The following is a 26469-nucleotide window of genomic DNA, read 5'->3' as shown; positions in this document are numbered from 1 at the left end:
TTCTGTTCTGCATATCAGACCTATCTAGTATATCATGTCATTTATTTAAACCTTTAACTCCTACGCCTTTATGTTAATATAATAACAGGATTGATGGGCTGCAATTTGTGCTAAAAATATAAAAATAAATGGATACTTTAGCGGGTGCGTGAAAACGGAAGAAAACATCAATCATTTCTTTTTATCAAATGCCAGGTTTTAAATGATTAAGGAAGACTAATGGTAGGGACTTTTCTAGGCCCAGTTTAAAACTGTTAATTCGTATCTATACAAAAACGTATATTTCAACATGTACAGCGTCTCTCTGACCTCATTTTCGCAAGACAACGTAAACAAAAAATAAGTGGTCATGTATTCTGAAATGAAACTTTTCTATAAAAAAATTGATATGTGTGCTGATATTGTTGACAATTACATAAGTCACTGTAGAAAATAATTTTAGGTCATATAAAAAAATAGAGCTGTCATAATGGGCCGCACACCAAAGGCGTGCGGATCATCAACATAAAATAAAATGAACAATGATCATAAGACCTCAACAGTTCCTGGGATAGTTCATTATTTTTATATTTAGGGAATGGTATGATATATAACCTCAGTAATTGTTTGTCAGTTTTCAGTTCTGTCACAAATCAACAAAATTATACTGAGGCTTTTAAATTTTGAGGTTCCGTCTTTGCATTTTGGTACTGGAACTTCAGCTGGTTTAAATGTTTCAATAAATATTGTCAACAGGTTAATATTCAAACTGCTGTATCTTCGCACTTTTTTAGTAACAAATGTGTATACAGAGTGATTTGAATTGGATATGATAACGATAAAATTAATAATTACAGCTGTCTTTTGTCTCTAATGGAAACAAGTTTTCGATTTCCAATTACGGGCAGAAATTGCTTAGTAGAGGTAATAGCGATCGTTATCCATTATACCACCGATAATAGTTTATTCTGTTCTGACCCCCTCTTAGTTTTGAAGTCAATTATTATGCTCAGTAATATATCATGGCAGTACAATAAGTTCCGTAACAAAGCACAAAGACAACAATTATGTATTGTGTGAAACTCACGAAATCTATTGAGATATGACGACCTACGGAGCAAATGTTAATACAATTAATTAATGAATTACTAAAGCATAATATACCTTACCATAATGTAAACAGTATTATTAGAAATAAAGTAAAACTAGACTAATTTCGAATATTGAAGAATCCGCTAAGGTGGAATATTCGATCTTAGAACGGTAGATAATAAATAAGTTGGGAAGTCTAAATCAATAAAATTATTTAATGAATTTTTCAACAAAACTTGTCTCTAATTTTGTATCTACTTTCAAGGACAACAGCTAATTTATAAAGGAAATGAAAAGGCAGGCAATTCCTATAGGCATGTTGTAAAATTGTTTATGTTAATAAATGAATATACTTACCATCCAAAAGAGAGTTTCGTTGGCAAAATTCGAATACGTGTCGATGGTGGAAAGTACACTGAAGATAAGACACACCAACACTAGCATAAATCTGAAACAATCAAACACTGTTGTTACTGGAGTTATTGAAGTTGCTTTATTATTGCAATAATAATGGCAGTTTGCCACATTTTTAAGTAACTGCTGTTAGATTAATCGTTACTGAAAATTTAACTCAATATTTGGGAAAAACTATTACATAAGACTTAATGGCAAAATATTTGTTTAACTTTAACACCCTGTATCTTTTTAACAACGCATCCTAGATAAAAACTTTATACGAAGAATACAAAGTTTCATTTTTGGTCACCGTTTGTGAATCACCCTGTATAAATATTCTTCAATATGTTATATTATACATTTTGATTTCAATTTTCGTTTGTGTTTGTGGCTTAATTCTATAGTGATTGTTTCCTTATCTATTGTATTCCTTTCTACGTGTTACTAAAATCCACTTAAAAACAGTTTATTCGTTGTATGTGGACAATGCCTGTCACCATCGACGATTTAATCATGCAACGGAAAAGTAAATCTATATCACAACATGGCGTACGTATTATACACATTCTATGTGGCCATGTCCAATTAAAATAATAATGTCTGTTTTTAATACACACACGAGTACAAGCAAATACATTAGCATATCGTTCTGTGTCGTTATTATAAGATTAACTGCTGTGATGTATACTTAATGACTCGAAATACTAGCAAAAAAAATGACAACTTGAGAAGTTATTTGGCCAGCATCTTCTTGTTATTTCAAATTCTAATTTTTTGTGGCTCTAGGTCCCCCTGACAGTAGTCTCCCGAACTCCTGACCTGTTTTTAATATAATTTCGTATGTGGTTATGGATAGTACGTCTAAACATTATTAATAAAGTAGTTTAACTTAAGTAGGACAGAGATTTGGTCAATTTTCTCAAAAATTTCCGAAAATCGACTACCTATGTTTCGATTCCAATACTATCTATATATCGCAAGGAATCACCCGTAATAGCTCCAAACCTTATACAAATACTCCATACTCAGCCTAGATAACTTCTAGAAAGCTCGGTGTTGTTGGAAAAACGCCGAACACAGTTGGGGGACACCTAAAAAAGCGACTCAGTTTCCAATTTTTCCAACACCAGCAATATCGTAGAGTTCAAGCCGGGATAAAAGAGCTGCCTTACACAAATCCAAGATTTCAGCCAGACCTCGTGATATGTCGAGACGATTCCATATATCGCCCAAATCCAAAGAGATGACCAAAATCGTACTGAATATTCAGATCAGGACGTAGCGGAGCCATCCCAAAGCGGGATTTCTCCGAATAAGTTACCGGGCAATGTTCTTGACCAATACGAAGTATGATCCCAAGCATTCACTAGTAGGTATTGTATTTTATATGCTTATCTGTATTGTAAATCCATATAATGTTAATAAAATGCTACAAATAAACTTTTTATAAACAATAAACTAAAAATGTTATAAACAGTTTTGTTACGAGCTTAAACTGAGACCTAGATCATCAATAAAGCACAAATATCAGCCATGATTAACTACGGATCCGGATACAAAGTGCTCTTTAGCCAAACCAAAAGCAGTAAAAGGAATTGAAGTGTCAGAGCACAAAAAAGTGTTATCATACAAAACTGACAAATGGCTCAGAAGTTATAAAGACCGTATCCATCCAGAATCCATGCCTTGAAACTGAGCAAGAGAGAACCGTAATGGAAACTGACAAATTCACGATGTGTCTGGTGCAATATTAGAGGATTACGAAATAACCTAATTCCTCAAGATCGAGGCTACATCAGCTAGAGATAATGAGAGAAAGCCAATATAGAGGGTGGGGCACGAGAGTGTAAACTAAGTCTAGAGTCAAATTTCTGAGTAATGGGGCTTATAGATGATATATCGACTTCTTATTTGGAAAATGTTTTTAAGATTTAATGATACTAATAAAATACTCACGTCGGTTAATTGGTGTCACACCAAATCAATATTGTTTGTAAGCTGGAAACGTATTATTAGCGCACTAACGAATGGGCTGAATATAAAAAGAGGATTTCACAAGGACGAATAATACTGTTCTTTGTCCATAAAACGTCAATAGACTGTATGCAAAGTGTATCAGAAATGTTGAGAAATTTCCTTATAACTGACATTTTTAAAATAAAAAAATACGTTTTTTTCAAGATTTAGTTGCCAAGTAAAAAAACGTCTCCAAAAGCTAGCAATATAGGCAGACATGCAAGAAAGGACATGGATACGTAGTATATTACAATTGCTTTATTGAAACCTAGTAGCATTTCATACTATGTGTAAATTTTAAAAAACTGTAGCACTTTTAAATATTCTGTTATTGTAATCTCGATTAATGTAAAGCATAAGTTGGTCATATACAGGGTGATTAATTAACAATGGGAAAATCGAAAACTGAAGCTGAAGATACTACACGTGAAATGGTGACCATTGGCGCAAACATGCCTTATCCGAAAGTTGATAGTTTCGGACATACAGGGTGTTGAAAGTTAAAATTTTAAATCGTTTTTTTACGATTATTCTGAAAATATGTGGGTTAGGAACTTGAAAATTTGTGAAACTATGTTTTTTTAGGCGACGAATAAGACGCGTATTGTAATTTCAGCATTGCTCATAGAGGGCGCCACTTACGACCAATTTTACCGAAAATTTAGTTAATAACTTTTTACCCAAACTTTCGGATAAGGCATGTTTGCGCCAATGGTCACCATTTCACGTGTAGTATCTTCAGTATTCGACTTTCCCATTGTTAATGACGTACCCTGTATATGAGATATAATTATATCCTATACGCTCTACTTTCATGAAACATATACAGGGTCTTCCACCTAAGAGGGATTCTTCTGTAACTCTGTAACTGTAAAATTTATAAAAAAAATGGTTTCAATAAAAGTTGTCTGGAATCATGTAAGCCATGTAAAGAAAATATTTTTAGATCTACGAGCTGTTCCATTTCGCGTGGGCGCAACATAAATTTGTTATTTTAAATGGAACACCCTGTATATTATTGCATTTTTGAATTCCTTGGTTAATATTAGGTAGAGTTAATTAAATGTGAACAAAATATGCAACCGTGCTTTATTTGAAAAAAATTGGGTTGTTTTAGTTAACAGAATTTAATTGTGAGAAAGAATCTTCGTACGTCACCTACACTTCACACAAATACAATTTAAACACTTGACACTTCATTTTGCACGCGACCACAGCATTCGTTTTTTACTTCAATTATTCCTTTGAACATTGGAATTGTTTTCTGACCCATTTAATATTATTTACTAGTTTGTGACATGTGGCAATTTGAATTTTATTCCAAGTCTTCCATTGTATGGATTTTTCTCATCACCGCAAATAAGAAATAATGAAAACAAATTTAAATTATGAATCTGTAATCTTCGCGGAACTCATTCGGGAATTGCAGCGGCCATTATCCGTTCATTGTATATTTAGAGGGGATTATAATAAAGGAGCGCTGAGTACCCTGGGGTCGAGGCGCAGGATTACAAGGTTCATTCTGTGTAATTAAGCCACGAAACGTACTGGTAAGCTAAGCTTTTATTTGTGATGTATTGTGGTACACCTTGGTTACCTTGTCGGACGCAACAAATGTATATTAAATATTATGGAGATCAAGGAGCATTAGCTTAATTATGAATTAAGCCTCTAATTAGAGCACGAAAAGCTGCCGGATAAATGCGGCAAAGTGACGGAAAATTAAAAATTTACGGGGATAACTCTCTACAAGGGTCAATGGGATGACTAAAGCAGAGTAAGCTGCATTAATATAACGTAAAATAATGATAATAATATATCTATTTTTAAGGAATTCAGCCAATTCAAATTCAAACATTTTTTCTAGAATGTCTTATCGTGTGATCTCATTTGTAAGATAGAAACAATATTTTAATTTGTTTGAATTATCTTAACACCTTAAAAATAGAGTAGAAAAGCTAATGAATACTTCTAAACAGAAGAGAACAAGCAATTATTGTTTCCTGCTGCAGTTAAATTTAAAACTTTCAACGAGCTACACTAAAGCTGTTAAGCCCCGCAAAGTTCCTTCGCTTCCATGCCGGACGATAATCTATTTCATCAGATCCAGATTTAATTAAAGTATTTGTGTAATTACAAAGAAATGGTAGAAAATTGAGTTTTACCACTCGCTCGCTTAGCGGGACCAGTCGGCCGCAATTTAGATGATAAATGGACAGCAGTTTCGTACTCCAGGGCAGTAATCCTGCTTGTTTTGTGTTGTCTTTCATCTCCGGAGATCCCCCAAAGCTTCCAGAGACAAGAAACGTCGGAAAAGCCTTTTAGGCATACAGTTCGGTGGATTAAGAACTTACGGGGTGTATTTTTAGATGCTGCAGTGAAGCTAGTTTAAAAATAAAGTAAAAGCGTTTAATTTTGACATACAGGGTGCGCTACAAAGTAAACAGGACTTTTCAAAAATAGGTATTTCTGGTGAGATCATCTATTGGCAATTATAGGTAGATCCTCCACTGATTCCATCAAAACTTTGCGTGAATTTATCAAAGATCAGCCAAAATCTTCATTGAAATTCATGGAATTGGAACTGAGCATCTCAAAAACATCAATTTATCGTTTTGGCGAACATTTGGGCTACCGAAAAGTGTGTGTACGGTTTGTTTCGCACAAGTTGCCTGACGACCAAAGATTGCTCAGAATTCAACGTTCGAAGAACATCATCAAGGAGGGCAAAATTTACAAAAACTTCCTTATCAACAATGTAAATGGCGATGAAACGTGGTATTTTCAATATGATCCAGAAACCAAACGCCAAAGTGCTAAGTGGAGGGCTCCAGACGAGCGAAAACCCAAAAAATCTCGTTTGGAGGAGTCAAAAGTTAAAACAATGTTGATTTTTTTATACATGCATTGCATTGTCCACAAAGAGTTGGTTCAACCAGGCCAAACCGTAATGCACAATTGTATCTTGGCGTTTTGAAGCGTTTGGTGCATCGCATTCGTGTAATTCGGCCAGTTGGGGTTTGTTGCACGATAATGCACGATAATCGACACTTGTGACCGATTTTTTGACAAGAAATCACATTTTAACTGTTTACTACTCCCCGTATTTTGTTAAATAAAAAAATTAAGTAAAAATAATGTTTAATTACTATTATACTTTTTTATATACAAATATCAGAGTAGCTAGTGATCTCACACACATCCGATATATCCCAGTTTTCTTTGCTTATAGTGTCAGTGCATTGAATATAAAAGGAATCGAACCGCAAGTTCTTTTCTATGTCAGTGCTTGTCGACAATGGCACCGACTTCTTTTGTGCTTGCATAATAATGCGGAGAGTTCGAAAGCAATGCTCTTATTTGTTTAGTCCCGTTTTTCTTATCGCTTAAAACTTTCCTCATATCTGATTTCAGCTTTTAGTTTAATTTAAATGTAGTTCTGCTGAACAATTGTTTTATATTTTGCAGTTTGTGGAAACAAATGACATCTAACTATGTCTTGACCTATATTCCTTTTGGTTACAGATAAAAGTTAGTTTTCAATTAATGAAAAATCGATATCAGTCAAATACTTTGCACACAAGGTCATCATCGATCGGTATTGTGTTACAAAAATGTGGCGTTATCTGTAATTTCATTGCTGCCTGAATAATTCAGCTGATTTGATCATATTCCACTAGATACGTTAAGTTTGCTGTCATTAAATCATTCCAACGCCAACTGCGATTTCATCGCGGGCTGTTTCCTCGAAACAAAAGCAGTAGGTTGGGTAATTATCAGTTGCTCCACTTTATACATTAAATAGACCAGCAAGAGTAACGGCATTTTTCTTGCAGTTAATTATAATGGGAGAATAGCATGTATTTAACATGTTATAACACATGGCTGCAAAAACCTTATAAACTCCCGTTTCACGCTATTTCGTTTCGTGACTAATTTGCGAAATCGTGAAGGAGCACGTTTTGCCGAAATGTTTATGGGATTTTGCCCTGATTATTATGTAAATCAGCCCTTGTTGATCGCTAGGAAAGGCGCTAGGCATATTTCGACCTTGAACTTTAGAATGTATGGGCAGATATGAACGCGGGGTAAAATACCCATTACATTGTGTCCGTCTAGATTTCCTTAAAGAGATTAAAATAATTTATTTCCAAATCGGTAAATGTATAGGACCTATTTGATAAAAAAACTGAGATAGTGTTGTTACAAGCGGTCTGGAATTTGACCAGCATTTATCAGTTGGTCAATGGTCTATACAGGATGTGTTTTAAGGAAGTATATAGTTTCTGTAACTGCACTCCCATCTCTAAGCAAATGTGGTGATATTTTCTTTGGAATTCTACTCTTGTATTAGCTTATGGCAATTTTTTGCCTTTTTTTTTCGCCAAAAATAAGGTTTCTGCCCAATTTATTTATTTAAACAAAGCATATTCAGATTGTTGAATATGCCGTGAAGGACCCTAGTTTTGACCTCTTCGAGGACCCGATTTATATCCTACGGATTTTTGTGTGTGGGGCCATTTAAAAATATTGGTGTGCAAGACACCTCTGCAATATCTATTTTTCTCTCGGCGTTTGAAGGATCATAAATCCGCATAGTGGAGGTACAGAGATTTTTTTACATAAAAGTTTAGTTTTAACCTGATAAATTCTTGTATAATTGCTGTTAATTTTCCTTGAACTTTAAGTCCATTAGTGCCTTGAGATAGCTACCTGTTTTTGCACGCTGATTATTACAGATAGCTTTTACTTAAATTACTTCGCTGCAGGTTAATCACTCAGCTTTATCAGATGATGGAATAATTGTTAAGGAAATATTTCACCATGGCATTATAAAAGGTTTGCACTAAACTGCAAGTGGTAAAGTGCCCATAAAACTTTAAGGTTTCATTTGCAGTTTGAGAAGTTTTACGGGGTGCTATAACATTTACAGCTAGCTAGGTTTGGGCAATCACTCTCAAAGGTCGTTTATTAAACGTTTTATTAATTTAAAAGTTTTAGCTTTTACGGTTAGACTTAGAAAAATATAGCATTTTAGAAATAATATCTACCAATAAATAAATGAAAACAAAAATATGCTACATAAAATATTTTCACACAGAAGCGTTTATAATTTATTGATTATAAGTTAGTTCTGATAAAGGCATTGGTAAACTACGACCAACAAGTTAAATTTAAAAGTGTTTTAAGGAATCAATAATATTTGGGTGTATCCCATTAGTCAAATTAGAGTGGAAACCTATCTGATGATATATTCTCATAAACTTTAGTAAAATATGCCTTCGCTGTCTATGTGCACGAATTTTTATGGTTTCACTTACAGCAAAATAATCGAAAATAAAGGAAAAGAAGGATAAAGAGGGTTTGCTGTATATTTTCGAAATGTGCCTACCGTTATCGAAACTGAAGTTGACAGAGCAACATTACTTTTGTGGTTTTATAACATAAATTGATCATATTCTATATTTCTAGAGATTATTTACTGCTAATGAATTTATTTGTAGTGATTTGTTTTTCGAATTATGAATATTGCATTCATGTAGGGTAATAATCTACAAAGATTTGGTGGTTGCGTATAATGTTAATAGTTTAGTCTTTAATATCATCCTATTAATTTAGAAATACATTTTCAGCTGCTTTGTGCATTAATTTGATGAAAGTGGAATAACACAAAGACATTAATATCGACCACTTTATTTTTGGATATTTCAGTTTACGAATTTATTCAATTGAGGTGCATATTAAATTCGGTTTGGCCGATGGAATTGAAATTTTAGAGGAGAGAATTAATTAGTCCGCATGAAAAACTGTTAAATTATTTCAGCACAGAGATGAATGTTTCCATTAAAATAACCGTTTAATATAGAATTATTCTTTTTCATTTTGTGGCAAAGAAACTAAAACCACTGACGTTTGATCTGTTATTATCAAAGGAACGGATAATAAACTTAAAAGTAGTATAATGTCACTCGTAGTAAGAAGTAGTGGTTATATGGCCTTCACAACACAAAATATGACTATATTTCTGGTCGTCGCCTATAACAGACTTACATTGCACTGCTTTTGCTTGTTTTTCTCGATCTGGGCTCTGTGGGGGCTGACCCTCTATATACATAGCTAATAGGCCCGGTTCTTATGATTGGTAAGATTTGATAGCGGGCCCGTCTCTACAGAGCCTAACCCGAAAACAACAAGAGCAGGTGAAATATTTCTAGCTAATTATAATATAAGTTTGTGGTGGCGCCCAGCTACAAAGACTATGACGTAACAACCTGAACTTTAAATGAATAATGAGTTTATTATTGTCAACCACTAATCAGTTCTTGTAGCGCAAACGTTTATTACATAGGTTGAGTTTGTAGAAATACCTAAAATCAGTCTGCACAATAGCGTTTAAAATAATTGTATAAAGTCAAAGGGCAAATAGTTGTCGGAACTTGAAGACAAAGTGCTTTTTCTTGATAGTTTAACTCAGTCTACAAAACTTCTGAAAATTTCATTTGCTGCAACAGCTCGGTCCATTGCTTGCAAGACTTCATAATTCTAAACTTAATTCGGACTATGATCAACTAATTGCTGTGAGTTTATACGAAACTGTAGCGGTGTTTTCACATTTTTGAAATTACAACGGCAGCGAAACAATTGCGTTGTACATTTCTGCAGCAGTTACTAATAAATTTCTCTTAATTTTGCCTATAAGTAGTCTAAGCATCACGCAATGTTATACTTCACAAAGTAGGACAGTGACCTATGAACTTTACTGAATCAGGAAAATTGATATGGCCTTTTTCTTTTGTAAAAAGCTCGCATATCACGCACACACGTGATGTTAGATGCATCTACTCGTCTAAAGTTACGTAAGTTATCAAGTACATGACATAATAGGCAATTATTCTCCAACGACGGTACCCATTTTTTTCACCCCGTATTTTTGTTCGTTTCTCATAAAGGCTAAAGCGTCAAGTTTGAAACATCCTGTAGATTTCTACATCTTGTAGTAATTGTTAATATTTTGGTAGAAAAATAATTTTATTTATTTTTAATAATTAGAAAATATACAGGGATATCCTGTATGATAAAATTAAAGATTTTCTACAACGTATAGATATTCCAGAGGCTATTATATTTAAAAAAAATATATTAATATGATTAGCTTGTCTGAAATTTATAATGAAATCGCGTGATACATGCAACTCCCGTGTACCCATTTTCAATTATTAGGAAGTGATTTTAGGAGAATGGAAATTGTTGCATTCGGTTTTCGATGTTTTGGTATCGTTAAAAAAGAAAATAAGTTATTTATTATTATAAGACATGCAAGAGCAGCAGCTTTGGCAAGAGTTAAATGTTTTACTCAAAAATGTAAAACGTTTAAAAATAGTAAATGTTGATGATCGATAACCTCTACAATGCGAATTAGCACGAAATCAAATATTCTAGGTAAACTTTACGGTTATAGTTAAAGGCAAACATTAAATTATCTATTTCAAATGCCAAAACGCTGACTGTTAATTATTGTTTAGAAGTCATTAGAATAGTTCGAATAGTGAAATGTTTCTTGTTTTTTTTTTTCATTTGCTTCAGTGTTATTGTTGCTTCCAACAAAATATTGTAGGTAACTACATAGAGAATAGCAAAGCTTCAAATCTGGATAATTTTTACAGTATACCAATTTTAACCTCCGAACATGAGCTTAAGTTTGTTTTAAGGCGGTTTGTGAAAAATTATAAAATTTTATTATGAAGAACTTTATTACCTACTCCAATTTCAGATTCACTTAGAGGAAGTCAAAGTTTCTCACAAAATTGTAATCTCTTTTCCGTTATTAATCCTGCAATTTTCCGAAAAATAGTATTCGACTGCTAAAAGACAACTTCACATTCAGTTGGGGTGATTCCTTGAGTTTTTCTAAGAATATTTTGTTCTTTGATGCCATTTGGAAAGCCTTTTGTTTCAACAAGCATGTAAAGCTCCTTAATCTACTGATAAAAATGACTACCACCAGCTAGGATGTATAAATTTAACCTTCCCATTGACTACTCAATGTCTTTAGATATCCCCATCTCGACCAATCCAGCGAACTTGATATGTTGCTTTAAAAAACCCACTAGCAAGCACCTAAAATGCGTTGGAGTACCATCTTCAATAGACCACATTATATTCCTCGTTGCCAATGGTATATTCTCTAAAAGCTCAGTTAATGATTGCTCCACAGAATTTCCATACACCTCACCAATAAGGTATTTTCCTGGTAGCAATACCTGTCCAATTAGCCAGTCACTAACAATTCCAATCCATACCATTGGAAAAATACAATATGTGGAGGAAAATCAGCATGAATCAATATGGGTATTGAATGTAGTATGCGTATAACTGTTGCCTCGAAATTTTTCACACAGGCCGATTACTAACGTAGAAAATATTTACAATTTTTCAAGTAGGAGTACTTGAATCGTCTATTGCCATGTTCAGCACATTTTCTTCCACTTCTACCGTTTTTACTTCCTTTGAACGTCCTGGTTCTCTATTTTTTTAATGTGCCTTCTTCATGAAGACGATGATGAATACTTTAGAAGGTGTTCTGCCAAGAACATAACATTCTAGTCCGTAATGAATTCCCATTGTCAAGTCCATACATGAAATGCATGTCAGTTATCTCGACGTTTGTATGTACAAAATAGTAATTATCCCTTGAATTTTTGACATATGTTTAATATAATTAGAAGCCACGTTTTATAAATAAAATTAGACCACTGTTATCAATGAAACCAATTCTAATGATGGACGTATAGAAATCAGATATTTTTTCTTGATCTTCCATCATGTCACAAGTTTCTTTCTCTTTGACATCACAATAACCTGATAAATAACATTATTGTTATCCACAGAACCGTTCATTATGATTTAAATGGTTCAATTCATTGTCTGTGATTCATTTCCTTGTAGACAAAATATTGTAATATGTGGATTTCGTTTCATGAATTCGCCTTTTTGGCATATGCATGGCAAGTACGAATACTTTTATGGGCGACACATCTCGCAGCAATTTTAGTATCACGTTCCACTTCACTTTGTGCCATAAAACAAAAAAACGGGTATGCATATCTTTGAGGAACTTGGGCATAAAAAAACCCAGTTTTACGACCCAAATTTCCAACTGGGGTAATTCCATAAGGCTCTAGGAACCTCGAATAAATCTTCTGCGGCAAATTGTAAGGTTATGTTTGTTTATCCTTCCCGTTTTGCTGCTTGGAAATCCGTAATATTTCATTAACTGAATATATTGTATCGTTTTAGCTTTTAACCATCTCTTCTATTAAACTAAACTTGAGTCTATTACGACTATATTGTTTATAATGAGTTTCACTACAAGATTTAAAGATTTAATAATTTTATTAGATGATATTGCGTGGTTTAAAGGACGACTTTGATGGCAATAGAGAGGCGGTTTTGTCTTTGTGAATTGTTACCAATTCTTTTTAATTTTTCATATAACTTCTGATTAGGCAAAGACAAATTAAAGTGTCAACACCTTTACTGATCCTTTTGAAGTAAGGGATTATAAAACAGTAAGATATTCATTGACGCAGGATGAAAATAGATGGAAAGTTATAAAACCAGTCTGTAAAAGCCAGAAGTAGGCAACATGATTTTGAGAGATTTCAAATATTAATATAAGTAGGTAGTTTATGAATTAAAATAAAGTGAACACGTTTTAGCACTTTACTAGGTTTTCTCTCATCTCTATCCAACAATAAAGCTAAATTATATCTGTGAAATGATTAGTGATAGAGAAGATAAATATAACAACTAAAATTTGAGTACACAAAAGTTTTTGTTAATAAATGTAGATTTTGAGAAATAAATCAACATAGATAATAAACAGGTAATAAAAGTAGTGAATTCCTCATGTAATTGTCTATAAATTTAAGATAAAATATAATTTTTCGTCCGTAATTATTGCTAAACATCTACCTATTCGTTGTTTTATTAAATATATTGTATTTTAAAAGAGACTGGAAGTAGAAGAATTAATAAAAATGAAAAACATTTAAAAAACTAATAATATTTTAACGTTCTTTGATTTTCATATACCTAAAAGTTTCATGTCATTGGTATAGAAGTTAAAAGTTATAAAATGAATTTACCCTAATTGTGTCGCGTGAAATATCAATAAATAGCATATAAAAAATTCATTATTCTGCGCTTAAATTTGAGGCTTGCGTTGAAATACAACCGGTGTCGCATGTCCTAAGGGGGCCACACGCTAAATATTTGTTAGTGGTAATGAGAATATTGCTTTCAGTGAAGGGAACACGCAAAGGTAAATGCAATAATTACCCAGATTTTACTTTGTTGTTATGGAAGAAAGAATAAAGTAGGACTTTGTGGATAAAAAATTAAAAATATAACATTTGAGTTATTCATAATAACTGATAAAAAATAAAACAGCCTTCAGGACGACTAACAATAAGTAATGATGTTTTAATCAAAGGTAACAAGTCCGGACATGTTTGCTACAATAAGAATTTCAGGAAACTCATCCATCAATGACTCCAGACCACCCTATGTATTCAACATTAAAACATCTTCTTTATTTCTATGCAAGCATGGTTGCAGATGATCGTTTAAAACTGACTCACACTCCTGTGAACTGGGCAACTCAATATACAATTTCTCTTGGTGTTTTTTCGAAGGTGTTGGCTGAACACCCATTGGCTGAACTCTGAACACTTTCCATTAATAGCTAACAAACAGTCTATCGTATCTTATTGCTGGTGACTTGAGTGGCCTATTTTCTATATATTTCAGTTATATTTTTCAAGTTTTTCGTTTCGCCATAAAAAATAAAATGGTTTTTGGAATTTTTCTTACAGACTACGAATGACTTATGACATCGATGTTGTTTTCGGTTCGTCGTTGATAAGATTCATCGGTTTTATGTCTTTATCTGAATAATAAGCAAAGAACATATCTATTGTTTGTACACCAATTCATATTGTGACTTCTCTGACTCTCTCTCTTCTCTGACTAACGACTTCTCAGCCATTATAGTTGACGTTGATCTATGTGCGATTTTCGAAACTTCTGATGAGAATTTAAAATCATCTTCATGTTTGTTTTTATCCAAAATGGTCAGGCATAGATAGTTATGTAGAAGAACAGGATTCTTTAAAAATGTAAAATTTTATTTACGTTCATGTAATCGTTGTTTATTTTTTCACTAATTCAATTTGGATAGGGTATTTTCTATTTTCACTTATACGTTGTCCATATTGCACTTTATCACTGTTATTGCACAAACGTAAATGATCACCTCTACAATCTCTACACAACTTTTCTTTTCGACAATACACCTTGAAAGCACACAGTTTTACTCTATAATGCTATTATCAGTCCAATGTGCTGCTAGAAAGCGATAATGATTGATCCACCGAGGATATTGTTATAAATCACTACACACGAAAAGTGATTTATTAAACAAGCCTTCAAAAATATGTAAACCGTACGGACTAACACTTGTTTACCTTGTGATATTGACAATGTAATTATTATGTTTACCGTCTGTTGATTAATAGGCGTGCTTTAAGAGGCATATTTAATAAAAGTATTTCAGCCTCATTAACATGATTAGGTGATAATTATGGTAGGTATCCATCATTCACACACCGCAGTACTGCCTAGAGCACACTTGATTTTTTACTTATAAATAAAGGAAATGATTCCATTGAAAAACTAGACACATATTTCTACGATGTACAGGTATTTAAAAAAAATTGGTACGGTCCAAAGTCCAGCATACTTTTTTGGCCATATCTTTCTTATTATTTGAGACTTATCAAACATTATTATATCATTGTAGTCCTGAGAAAGCGTTCTATATAAATATATAAAAATATACAGTATGTTGTATTTAAAGGAAACAGGTTTAATAAATATATCCGAAATATAATTGTTTCTTTAAGTACAGTTTCGGAATCACAATAAAATTTCTTAGAATTCTTCTTACAGCTGTGGAGAAGTGAAAACATGAAAATCAACCAAATGTTCAGAGAGAATTTCCTGACGAGTATTTCCGGGTTTTCACCAAGAACTGTGAAAAATCTGTTCCTTAACGTCTAAAGGTCAAAAGTTCAGAACGAACAACATGCAATATTTGAACAAAAATACAAGTTATAGCTTAGAGTATTGCCCCATGTAAATTAATGTAAAGTACCTTAGGCAATTCCCTATCTCGTAAACAGGAGCTCTACTAAAATCACTTTAAAACACATTTGCCTATTTCTGCTGCTTCATAGTTTTGGCGTTTTAAAGTTTTCCAAAGAGAATTAATTTTCTGCGAAAAATGTTATGAAAAGTTATTATTCTGATAGGATAAATAGAAAACAATTATCTTGTAAGCTTAAAGCTGCGTTCAATTTAATCCTAAGAAAGCCATCATAGAAACACCTACACAAAAATATTCTATACTAAATTTTGCTGCCTAGATTTCCTATAAACTAATATAAGTTTCAGTCGTTAAATAAAAATAGATTTAGTGGAAATGATGACATTATATACATTTTATGCGTTGAGTTTTACAGAAATATCCATGTAATGGATAACATACAGTGTCTCCCAAAATGTTGGAACAAAATTCATATGTTTTTCCAGTTCGGTTTTTAAAAAAATCGCTGAAACAGGTTAATTATTAAATAGAAATTGTCACTTTTCTGCAATATTTTCTATTTTTTTGCCATTTTTGACAAACCTATAAAAATTCCGACATTTTTATTTAACTATATTTTATAGTATAAGTAAATAGCTCTTCTAAAGACGAATTCAGCGATATACGGTTATACCTACTTTTTTGTTATGGTTGTCACAAAAATTTAAAAAATTGTCTTTTATGTCGTACTGACGACTATTTCAAACAATCATAGTCTCTTATGTACTTTAAAAAACGTACTTACCTACTCTTTGTAAATGTTTTTCTTTCTACTTATTTTAAAGCTTTTTTTTTCTCAAAAAAAAAAACACGTCGATAAACACATAAAATTCAGCAGAGTACCTTAGGTGTAACGTGAATCGTTTTAGTTCCAATTCATTCGTTGTTACATTATTTTGAAAAATGGTTGCTCGTTTAAGCGAAAAACAGAGAATTGAAATTTTAATTATGATTGGAAGCGGAGATAAAGCGTGAACAGGCAAAATACTAGGTTTTGGAGACCAGAAAATCCGCATTAGATACAAGAAAAACATACACAACGGCCGGAAAAACTGAATGTTTGGGCTGGAATACTAGGAAATCGCATACTGGGACCTTATTTCTTTGAGGGCAATTTGACAGGCGACATTTATTTAAATTTTTTGGGTTTTCAGCTTATTCCAGCCCTGGAATTAATTTTTCCTAACCCTAATGAGCATGAGATGTCTGCTGGTGATGCCTGGTCCCAACAAGATGGTGCCCCTCCACATTTTCGCCTCGATGTATGAAATTACCTTAACGAAGTTTTCCCAAATAGATGGATAGGCGGAAGAGGGACGCTTGAATAGCCACCACGTTCCCCTGACTTAACCCCACTAGATTTTTTTGTGGAATTATCTAAAAAAAGTGTATATGAATAAATCATAATTACTTGTTATTCCTCAACATATAAACACAACGATATTAAAGTCAAGGAATAGTGATTAGAAATGAAATATTTTGTACTCTATTGGCACAAAACGACCGATAAAAAATTGATGAAACGCATGTAATGTACATATTTTATGCAAATGTTTTGGAACGAAAAATATAAACAGAAGTATTTTTTAATTAAATTACTACTATTCAAGTTTCACTTTGTTGGAAAATTGTATTACTTAAATTTCTTAATAAATATCCCTTAGTGAAGTTGAGAGAATTTTATCCAGTATTTTCAGTAATTACTACAATTTGAAATGGATAAAGAAATATTTTCAGTCTAACCCATAACAAAAACAGACAGGTAGTAGGTAATAAGCGATCAAGGATGTCTATCATTAATTATGTACGACTAGATGGTTTCTATGTATAACTGAAATCTGAAATAGTATAAAGTTTCTACATTGAATTTCTAAATATTTTACAGTGAAGTCTGCGGGCAAGTATATTTAAAGAACAGCATTCTCACGACAGGACATGCCCAAATAACCGCCAGACGGCACTACGGGGTTTGAGCCATTATTACAAATGGACAGATTTCAACCGGTGGACAGATAAATCGGTATCTAGGTCACCGGTAAGTGGGACTCTCAGACTATGAGTAACAAGATATTTTAATGAAAGAGCCGTCTACAATTCAGTCACGATAGCAACTTGTTCAGTTTATCGTCTACTCATGAAAAATTGAGGACGGTTGTGGAACAGTGAGGACGTTCTAATATGCGTGGATATGTGGCGCCATCAGCTACAGGTGTTAGGTATTGAAAATAGAGAAAAAAGAAAAGAGTAAGGTAAGTCCGGGATAGAAGGCTCTTCACTAATAATTCTGTATCACTAAATAGGTTTGGATATCACCACAAACCGTTTCTACCTATTTCTGCAAGTGTTTCCTTTTTTGTCCATCACAAACTTCAAGGCATATTTCTTGAACTATTTTGGAGAACTCTTAAAAAAGATCATCAACATGCATATCATTTCAAAATTTGCACCCTGGAAATGTGCAGAATCTAATGAATTTCTGCTATTGGTTGTTAAATCCAATCGAAAATGATGTTGATTTTGTCTCCAAGGTTGTGTGGCAATATGAAAACCCACAGTCATCATTTCAAAATGAATTTAGTGTGAATGCTTGGTTGGGTTTTATTAATGGAGAACTGATTGGTTCTGTATTTTTGCCTCAACGTTTAAATTCCGATGGATTTTTAGATTTTCTAGAACATGATCTTCCCGTTGTTCTAGAAAATTTGGCATTACAGCTTCGTGCAAATTGTAGGCTGCAGTTGGATGGAGCATCCACCCACTCAGGAAGGGCAGTAGTAGATTGGCTTAATGAGCATTATCCTAACAAATGGAGTGCTCGCGGAGGCCCTGTTCCTTGGCCAGCTCATTCGCCTGATATTACTCCTTTGGACTTTTCCATTTGGGGCATAATAAAAGACAAGGTACATGAAAGTGTGATCACCTAACGTGAACAGCTACAACAACGAATTAGAGCCGCTTGTCATGATTTAAATCAAAATAGGTTCGTCATGCAAAAAATTAAACGAGCAGTTAGAAAAATATATGAGGCATGTACTGCTTCCAATGGCCTGCACAATATTTAAATATTCGTTGATACATTAATGATACAGTTTCTGTTTAGTTTATTAAATGTTAATGTGCATTAATTTTATAATTAATTATTGTTATTAAATCACGAAATGAATTTTAAATGTTTTAATTTTTTCCAACTTAAAAGAAAAACGATCATTGTCAGTAATCACAGACAGTATTCAATTAGCCAGGAGTGCCCTTCAACATTTCTTAGATAAGGAATAGTGATTGAGTTGAATGTTTCAATTGTTGATTACGACAGTTCTGCTAAAGTTAAGATGAGGGATGATTTTATAAAATGTCGGTTTACTCCGTAACGGTGCCTATTATGGAGAAAACGTAAGAATGCTTTTTGGCAAAGCAATGCACGGACAATTGAAATTACTTATTATTTTGAAGATCAGTCAGTGGCGTAACACATACTTTTTATAAAAGGTATGGGCAAGTGCGGAATGCACGCCACTGGCTCTTTCTGTCGAGCTGAGATTTCGTGTATTAGTACTAGTGCACTGTGGCATTCATCACACAAAATTTGAGAATAATTGGTTTATAACTCTAAGAGATATTAACAAAAAATGAAAAAACAAATCAACTTCAACGCCCTGTATTTCGAAAAGGGTCCAGATTTCGAAATAAGTCCCTTTAATTTTATCGGATCTACCTTTTCCTGAATTTTTTCAGAATGAAAATGGGACACCCTGTATAAGTAATAAAAACATCGCGGGAATACATTTCCTAACAGGTTCTAGTTTCTGATAATAATATCTATACATTCAAATAAATACGCTATACGTTTGTTAAACTATTCTAGACTAGTCTTTCCAAGTAATATCAAATGGAAAATTTCGACCACATTAATACAAACCTTTAAATGTACACAATATATACATTTTATCGATCCTACAGTATTCTTTATACAATATTAATTTCTATTAGATCGTAGCACATTGAAACCTAGAAGTTTATGCGATTTTAATACGTACTTATGCTTCCAGAAATCTTTTCTAACATATGTATATTGTGAGGGATATTAAATCCAAAATAGGTTTCCAGAAATTTTGAGATCAATTTTGTTTGTAGATTATTAAAATTACTGAAACAAAATAAAATATTAGATAGTGTCCAGTACTTTAAATTTGTAGTAACAGTTTTAGAATTGTATGATTATAAGTCGCCTAGAATATTCTGTTAATATTTATATATACATACGAAATCTTTTGCGTTTGGTACTTTCTGAAACTTCCTGTATAGCACCTAAATATTTTACGTGTCTCATAAATTCTCCAGTTGTAACCAAAAATATAGCGGGTATAGATAGCTATTAGTTTTCATGCTACACAGATAAAATGTGATATTGTGTGAACTGGGCAGTAATAAAGTGTAACTACCGTGAAAGATAAGAACAAAAATTTACATATGGACGGTCGAAATTTATGACCTACATTTTATGATAATAAGATTCATGAACATTGTAGAGAAAATCTAGAACGTAAAATGGATTGCTCGGATACCTTTGCATGTGCGAAAAAATATGTATAGGAGGTGTTTTCCAGAGATATGTAAGATATAAACGATGCTAGGTTGTAAAAAAGGTAAGATGAAATATGTATTTAAAAGGAGACATAAAAATTAAAATGTCACCTAGGATTCTATATACAGGGATTCTTCCGTAAGTCTGGTAACAGCATTACTATAAAAAAGTATTTCAAAGAAAAGTCACTTCATATTAATATTTTTTTTTTAAATTTTTTTCAATATAACTTGAAAACTATTCGTTACCCAAAAAAGAATTATAGGATTTCAGATTCTGTATAATAGAAAATAATCTTCTTCCAATTTTGAATTCCAGATTTTCGTGCCATTGTAGCTCTAGCCAAAAAAATAAATATCCATTGGCGGGATGTCAGGAGAGAGCAAAAAAAATATGTTGTCCCGAACATTTCTGCGCCATTGTAGGCTCTATTCTGGCTTGAATGAAATAGCAGGTTTATTGAAATACTGACCGTCCAGTCTCACCATCAAAACACCAATAAAGCCTATCCTCAGAGTAATATATTTGAAATGAGACCCAAACACGGATTTATGGGTCGTGCCAATCGCCGTTTCTCATACACAGGGTGTTTGATTAAGAACACATGACAGCTCAACGCTGTTAAAATAAAGTCAAGTCAATTATCAATACGTCTTAATCAAATGTTTTCCTCCGTTCAATCCACAGGGTGTTAAAACTTAAATAAACCAAGAACCAAAGCATAACATAAATCTTTTTCATTCTATAAACTCTAAATCTTATTTAAAATACCTCTTACTTTCTCTTTGCAGGTTCTATATCATTTTTTTAGAATATTATAGCTAAAATATAACCACGAATTGATAATTTAAAAGCACTTCATCATTGTTGTCAGCCCAACCTCATCAGACTCGCCAGTATCTATAATTAAGTAATAAATGAAACAGACCGACAACAACTTTCAGATAGATATTGATTACCGTCTACTTCCAAATATAGAATAGTAATATTTAATTAATATCATTATCTTATCTGGTCAGAAATAGATTCAGTGAAAAATGTATATTACGTTGTACAGAAATACCAAGTTTTGTTAAAATATATAAATTTTTTATTCCGGAAATCCATAACAGTATTCTTTGCACTGAAGAATTAAAATATGTAACTCTTTACATTCTGGAATCAACAAGACAAAAGTTGGTTAACTATCACTCCATAGCTGTGAGATATTGCGACTTTCATTATTTTATATATAGGGTGTTTTCTATAGACACACCAAATTCCAAATGACATTTTCCCCGATTTTTCAAATACGAAACCATATGTCTCATGTATACACCCTTTATGTCTCTATCTTTTATTAAGGTGTGTCTATAATTATTGTATTAGTTCATTGTTTTATAAAAATTGCTGAAAAAAATTGTTATCCATATTAAATCTAGTTTTATAGCATTCTCTACCTGTAGTTATGATATAGGTACATATTGAATATTTCTAATAAAAATAATTTATTTTATTCGCTAATTCTGATTTATTCCGTCCACTTTTTATACGAATATTTTTCTTTAACAACAAAGTTATTGTAGTTTGCGAGATTACTGGACCACCTTGTATATTTATATCGAATCTCCTAAAACGTTTTTTTCTTCCCCTCGAACATTAGAGTCTCGCCCTTAACAGTATATTTAAATATTTATTCTGGTAACAAGAAATATTATTCTCCTACGTGACAAAATTCAAGGTAAGGTGAAGATAAGGATCTTACAAAAATGGAAAAGAGGCTTAATGAACCCGGATAATACACACAACTCAAGACGGTTCGAGAAGGGTCCCGATGTTTACACAAACAACGATGAGCCCGATTTATGGTGTCGTTAATTGGCCTCGGTAGCGAAAATAAGCCGACCCTAAATAAATGATAAAGAACGAGCTTTTATTAGTCCATATCATATTTAATGAAGTTTTAGGCATTTTCACGGGATAACGTAATTACTCTGGTTGGCGCTATCTCAACATAAAAGCGATGAAGTCGAAGTGAGTTTTCAAAGTGACAATCCTTTTGCTGCACTCCTTGGATAAAAATTACCATTTTGTGCTAGTGTAGTACTTATTTCTCATGGTAGGCTGTGACATCAGCAACGGGGATTAATAAATCAATAACTACAAATACCGAAAACGAGTGAGAATAAAAAATAAAACAGCAACAAAATTATACCGTGAACGATAGAAGCATGTGCTTGATCATCACACGAGTGAAATACGGCAGATGACTAAGCTATGACATAGGATGGCAAACAGCAAAAAAAAAAAAACAAACTGCCACGTTAATCGAAATAGAATTTGTATGGTACAGTAAGTATTGTGTTATGAAAAAGTTGTATACGAATCAAAGAAAGGATTGACATGGTTAGAAACTACTTTTGTCAGGAAAAAGCCATGCTGCTGCAAGAAGACAATATTGCACGGATTATTCCGACCAACAAGTCCCGAATGAGAAAATGTTTATCAGATTGGTTCTACATTTAGAAGATTATGCTATGACTTTTTTAGTTCGTATAAAAATAGTGACATTGGCAAATATAATTAGAGTACTTAATATAAATTACATCTAATCATAACAAATTATTTTGCCGATTATATATCATTAGAAAGACATTTATTCTCTATTAATAAGTTCTAAGTAGCAGGTATATTTAAGTAGATGAACACACAAAGTCTTGTTCATATATATAATAAATAATAACATGATTGATTGTGAATAGTCAACTATAAAACTATGGGGCCTAATTTTTTATATACCTAGAATTTTTCACTTGGGAAATATTATCGTTGAACGATCAGTAAACGCTTTTATTTTGTAATTGTTGCTAACAGCCCAGCATATGTTATTGAAACCAAATATATAACACATTTATATGCAAAATGAAAATTGCATTTACACGTGGGTACAAATTGGCTATTAATTGTTCCAGTGCGCCCGAATGAAGTAGCGTTGCGGACATGTTTTCATTGATGTAAAGAGATACCGTAGCAGAAATTATATCGTTTGTGATAGCGCGCCAATCATCAATTCCAAATAAACGGGTTACATATCTTTGACGTCACCAACTCGTGATTAGTTTCTGCCCCGAAACGGTAAATGATCAATTGTTCTAGAAAACAATAGTGCAGCATTGCTCATTGTATGCAATACATAATGAATGTCAAACCGCTGTAATTAAAATTTGGAGCAAAGTGTGCGTTAACGCATTACGTTATATTGTGTTATAGGGGCGCAGATTGTGATAATCTCAAGCAGATAGTAATTAATGTCGACAGGGATGGAAGAGCTTTAATGTCTAAAGAACTATGAACTAGCGACAAGATTATGTTGCTACCCTTAGATAAAACAACCTCAGTTTTGACTGTAAATGGTTTATCAGAATATAATAATTGCAATTTCACATTGGCGGTGTTAGGCTCTATCTATGGGTATACTTGTTAAGGGAAATCCTTGGTCACTTTAATCAGTGGTCAAGGACGGTAATCTCATGGTGGTACGCGTGGCTCAAGGGTCACTAGTTGTCATTCTGTCCCACAATGGTCACATTCACTCTCTAATAGATGCACGAACACTTCATATCCTCATTCAATTAATATGCGCTGTGGCCTACTAAGGACCAGGATAACCCTCTCAATTTTTTTTGAGATGCACAATGCGAATGATTTTTTCACTGTACATAGGAAACTAGAAGTGATTATGGTGTACAAAATCTAACAAATACGGCCAAAAGAAATTGATTTAAAATATTTTCAAGTTCGTAACTTCACCGCTAGATAGCGCTATTCGGGAAACAAGTGCATCAAAATTAGTGCGGTGATTAAAAAATTATTAACCTCAAAGTTATTTCTATTTATTTCAAATTTTCTATAACATTTTTTTCAATTGAAAACAAAATGCGTCTACGAGAAAAAAATGGTTTCGAATTTCGTTTATTTAAAGGTCTGGAACAGTTAGGAACGTATTTGGAAAAAAAACAACTATGATAATTAATTATCTGTAGGTATATTTACAAAATCGCTGTCTGCTGGCTTGTATGCTGGCTGATGATGTATTACATAATAAATTCGAAATACCTTTTAGATCTCTATACAAAAGCTGAAATTGGTTTTCGCCTATTTCTTCTTTACGCGTGCCGTTTATTTGAAGGCCATTTTCACTTAAGGGACTGTGTACGAAACAAGAATAAACTAACAGAGGGCTACTCACAACCAATGTAATCAGAATAAAAGGGACAACATGCATGTGCAAGAAATTATTACTGGTGGTAAAATGTAAAGGGTCGAGTAATTTTCTGTCAATGATTTTTCTTTATTTTTATACTAATTTAAAAGTTATGAACAATATTCCTTCTGAGTTTCCTTCAATAATAATTACGTGGAGTAAGGAAGGATAATAAAACCAAAATATTTTACCAAAACGAAAAAACACATTGTAGGAAAAGTCTGCAGTTCATTTTATAAGGTAACAGGTACTATTTACTTTGCAATTTAAGTAAAACATGCCGTCCCGCCGATAATATTCCCATGGTGAATTTAATAAACAAGTTTAGGGGTACAATTTAAATCTCGACTTGAATTGTTCCCTCTCCTGGCAGAACCCCGCAAAAATGTCGCTTTAAAGTTTAAAGTTGTCGCTAGACTGCCCGCGGGAACTCCTTGTCATTGTTTCGCAAAGATTTATTTCCGCGGACTGCGGCAACTCCATGGAAGGAGTTTGGGATCTTACACAAAATTACATATTGGAAGTTAGGAGGTAGTTCATCCAGTAAATGAATTAATGAGATTATGATCGGGTTCTTACGCAAGAAATGATTTAATTAACTCTTGAAATGAATTAGTAACTCAATTTTTTTTAGTTGCATTCGATAATGAAATGTCGAGCTTTAATATCAATTTATTTCTTCTGAAAAAGAAAACAACTCTTTTTCCTACAACAATTATTATAAAAATAATATTTCAAAGAATTACTGAAGACATTGGCTTAAAGCCATAAGTCGTTGAGAAACTGGTGCCGCTCGTCACCGGGAGTCCTTCGAAGAAGGCCTCATGATATTTAGCAATGATTTTGAACAAGTAAACTTAGATCGTCGGGGCCATGTGTTGAGCATTTGGTATCGACTAACTGCGTCGTCGTTTCTAATAACGCGCGAAATACATTCGAAAAGACGTAGGAATTCCAAGATATTTAAATAAGTTGTTAGAATGTTGTGAGGAAAATACTAATAGATCAAATAGCTGGTTTCTAGGCGGATTTTCCAAGCTATAAGAATAGATTAAATGAGATTGATTAATCCGTCATGTTTCGCTATACGGAATCAATAGAGGAATGTGTAGGGTTACTTGTAAATTCAGTTTAGTCTCACAATTGTAAATTCAGTCAATTAGGTATTAACATAGTTAAGCTATTTTAAAGCCCGATATTCAGGGAGCCCACCAATAAGATAAGAACAGAAACTTCTGGACCCAAGAAATGGGCGTGTCAAAGCGAGGTGTCGAAAAAAGGCAGTTTCTCCTTGGATTCCACACTGGGCAGTTTTCTTAACTCTAGAGTCTAGGGTTAATTTAATAACGGATAAAGTCTTTCCAAATTTTGGTATGAATTCGCGTTGGGTTCCCTGAATCTCGTTAATCAATAATGTTTGTTCGAATCCGCTGTGTCTTTGTTATTTTGTTTGTGTTTTTTTTAGTGTCACCCTATACAACCAACCATTACATTCTACATGAGCGATGTACAGTAGGTGTCTGGAATTCATTCTCTGAACGTACAAAGTTTCCCACGTATTAATTAAAGCGTAAATGATATAAATTATAAACTCCTTCTCGAGGTAATAGTAAACTCTTTTGAAATCCATTATCGTTATGATACTGGTCGTAACGGTAGATAGATAAATAAAGAAATAACCCCTCAGGTTACTGATTCAACTTTTCCATAATTACATACCTCTAATTTTTAAGAAAGCAGAGCAAAGTAACAAACTCTTAGCTGTGACTCGGTGCCGATTATCGCCTAACAATGTCAAATTTATTGGATTGTTTGTGTTGATTGGTGCATTATACAAAAAAGTTCAAGGACACAGAAGTTTTGGCTGGAAATGATTCATCTAAATCTGATACCGATTTTCTTCAATGTCAAATTACTTTTTTAAACCTCTTCTAAATTCAACGTGACTAGATA

At 33.0% G+C, this 26469-nt stretch overlaps 1 protein-coding gene across 1 annotated transcript in view; it reads right to left on the bottom strand.

The window, feature by feature from the left end:
* LOC108917473 (potassium voltage-gated channel subfamily KQT member 1) overlaps positions 1-26469 on the bottom strand; it is a 68872-nt gene that overhangs the window by 32146 nt on the left and 10257 nt on the right. The window contains exon 4 of the mRNA XM_018724091.1: positions 1429-1519. Within this exon, the coding sequence (XP_018579607.1) occupies positions 1429-1519 (91 nt within the window). The remainder of the gene's footprint in view (positions 1-1428; positions 1520-26469) is intronic.

The sequence above is a fragment of the Anoplophora glabripennis genome, unplaced genomic scaffold (genome assembly GCF_000390285.2).
Source record: "Anoplophora glabripennis isolate ALB-LARVAE unplaced genomic scaffold, Agla_2.0 scaffold4, whole genome shotgun sequence".
In the NCBI taxonomy this organism is placed as follows: domain Eukaryota; kingdom Metazoa; phylum Arthropoda; class Insecta; order Coleoptera; family Cerambycidae; genus Anoplophora; species Anoplophora glabripennis.
The sequence above is the reverse complement of the archived record's forward strand: the minus strand, read 5'-3'. Positions and strand labels throughout refer to the sequence as shown.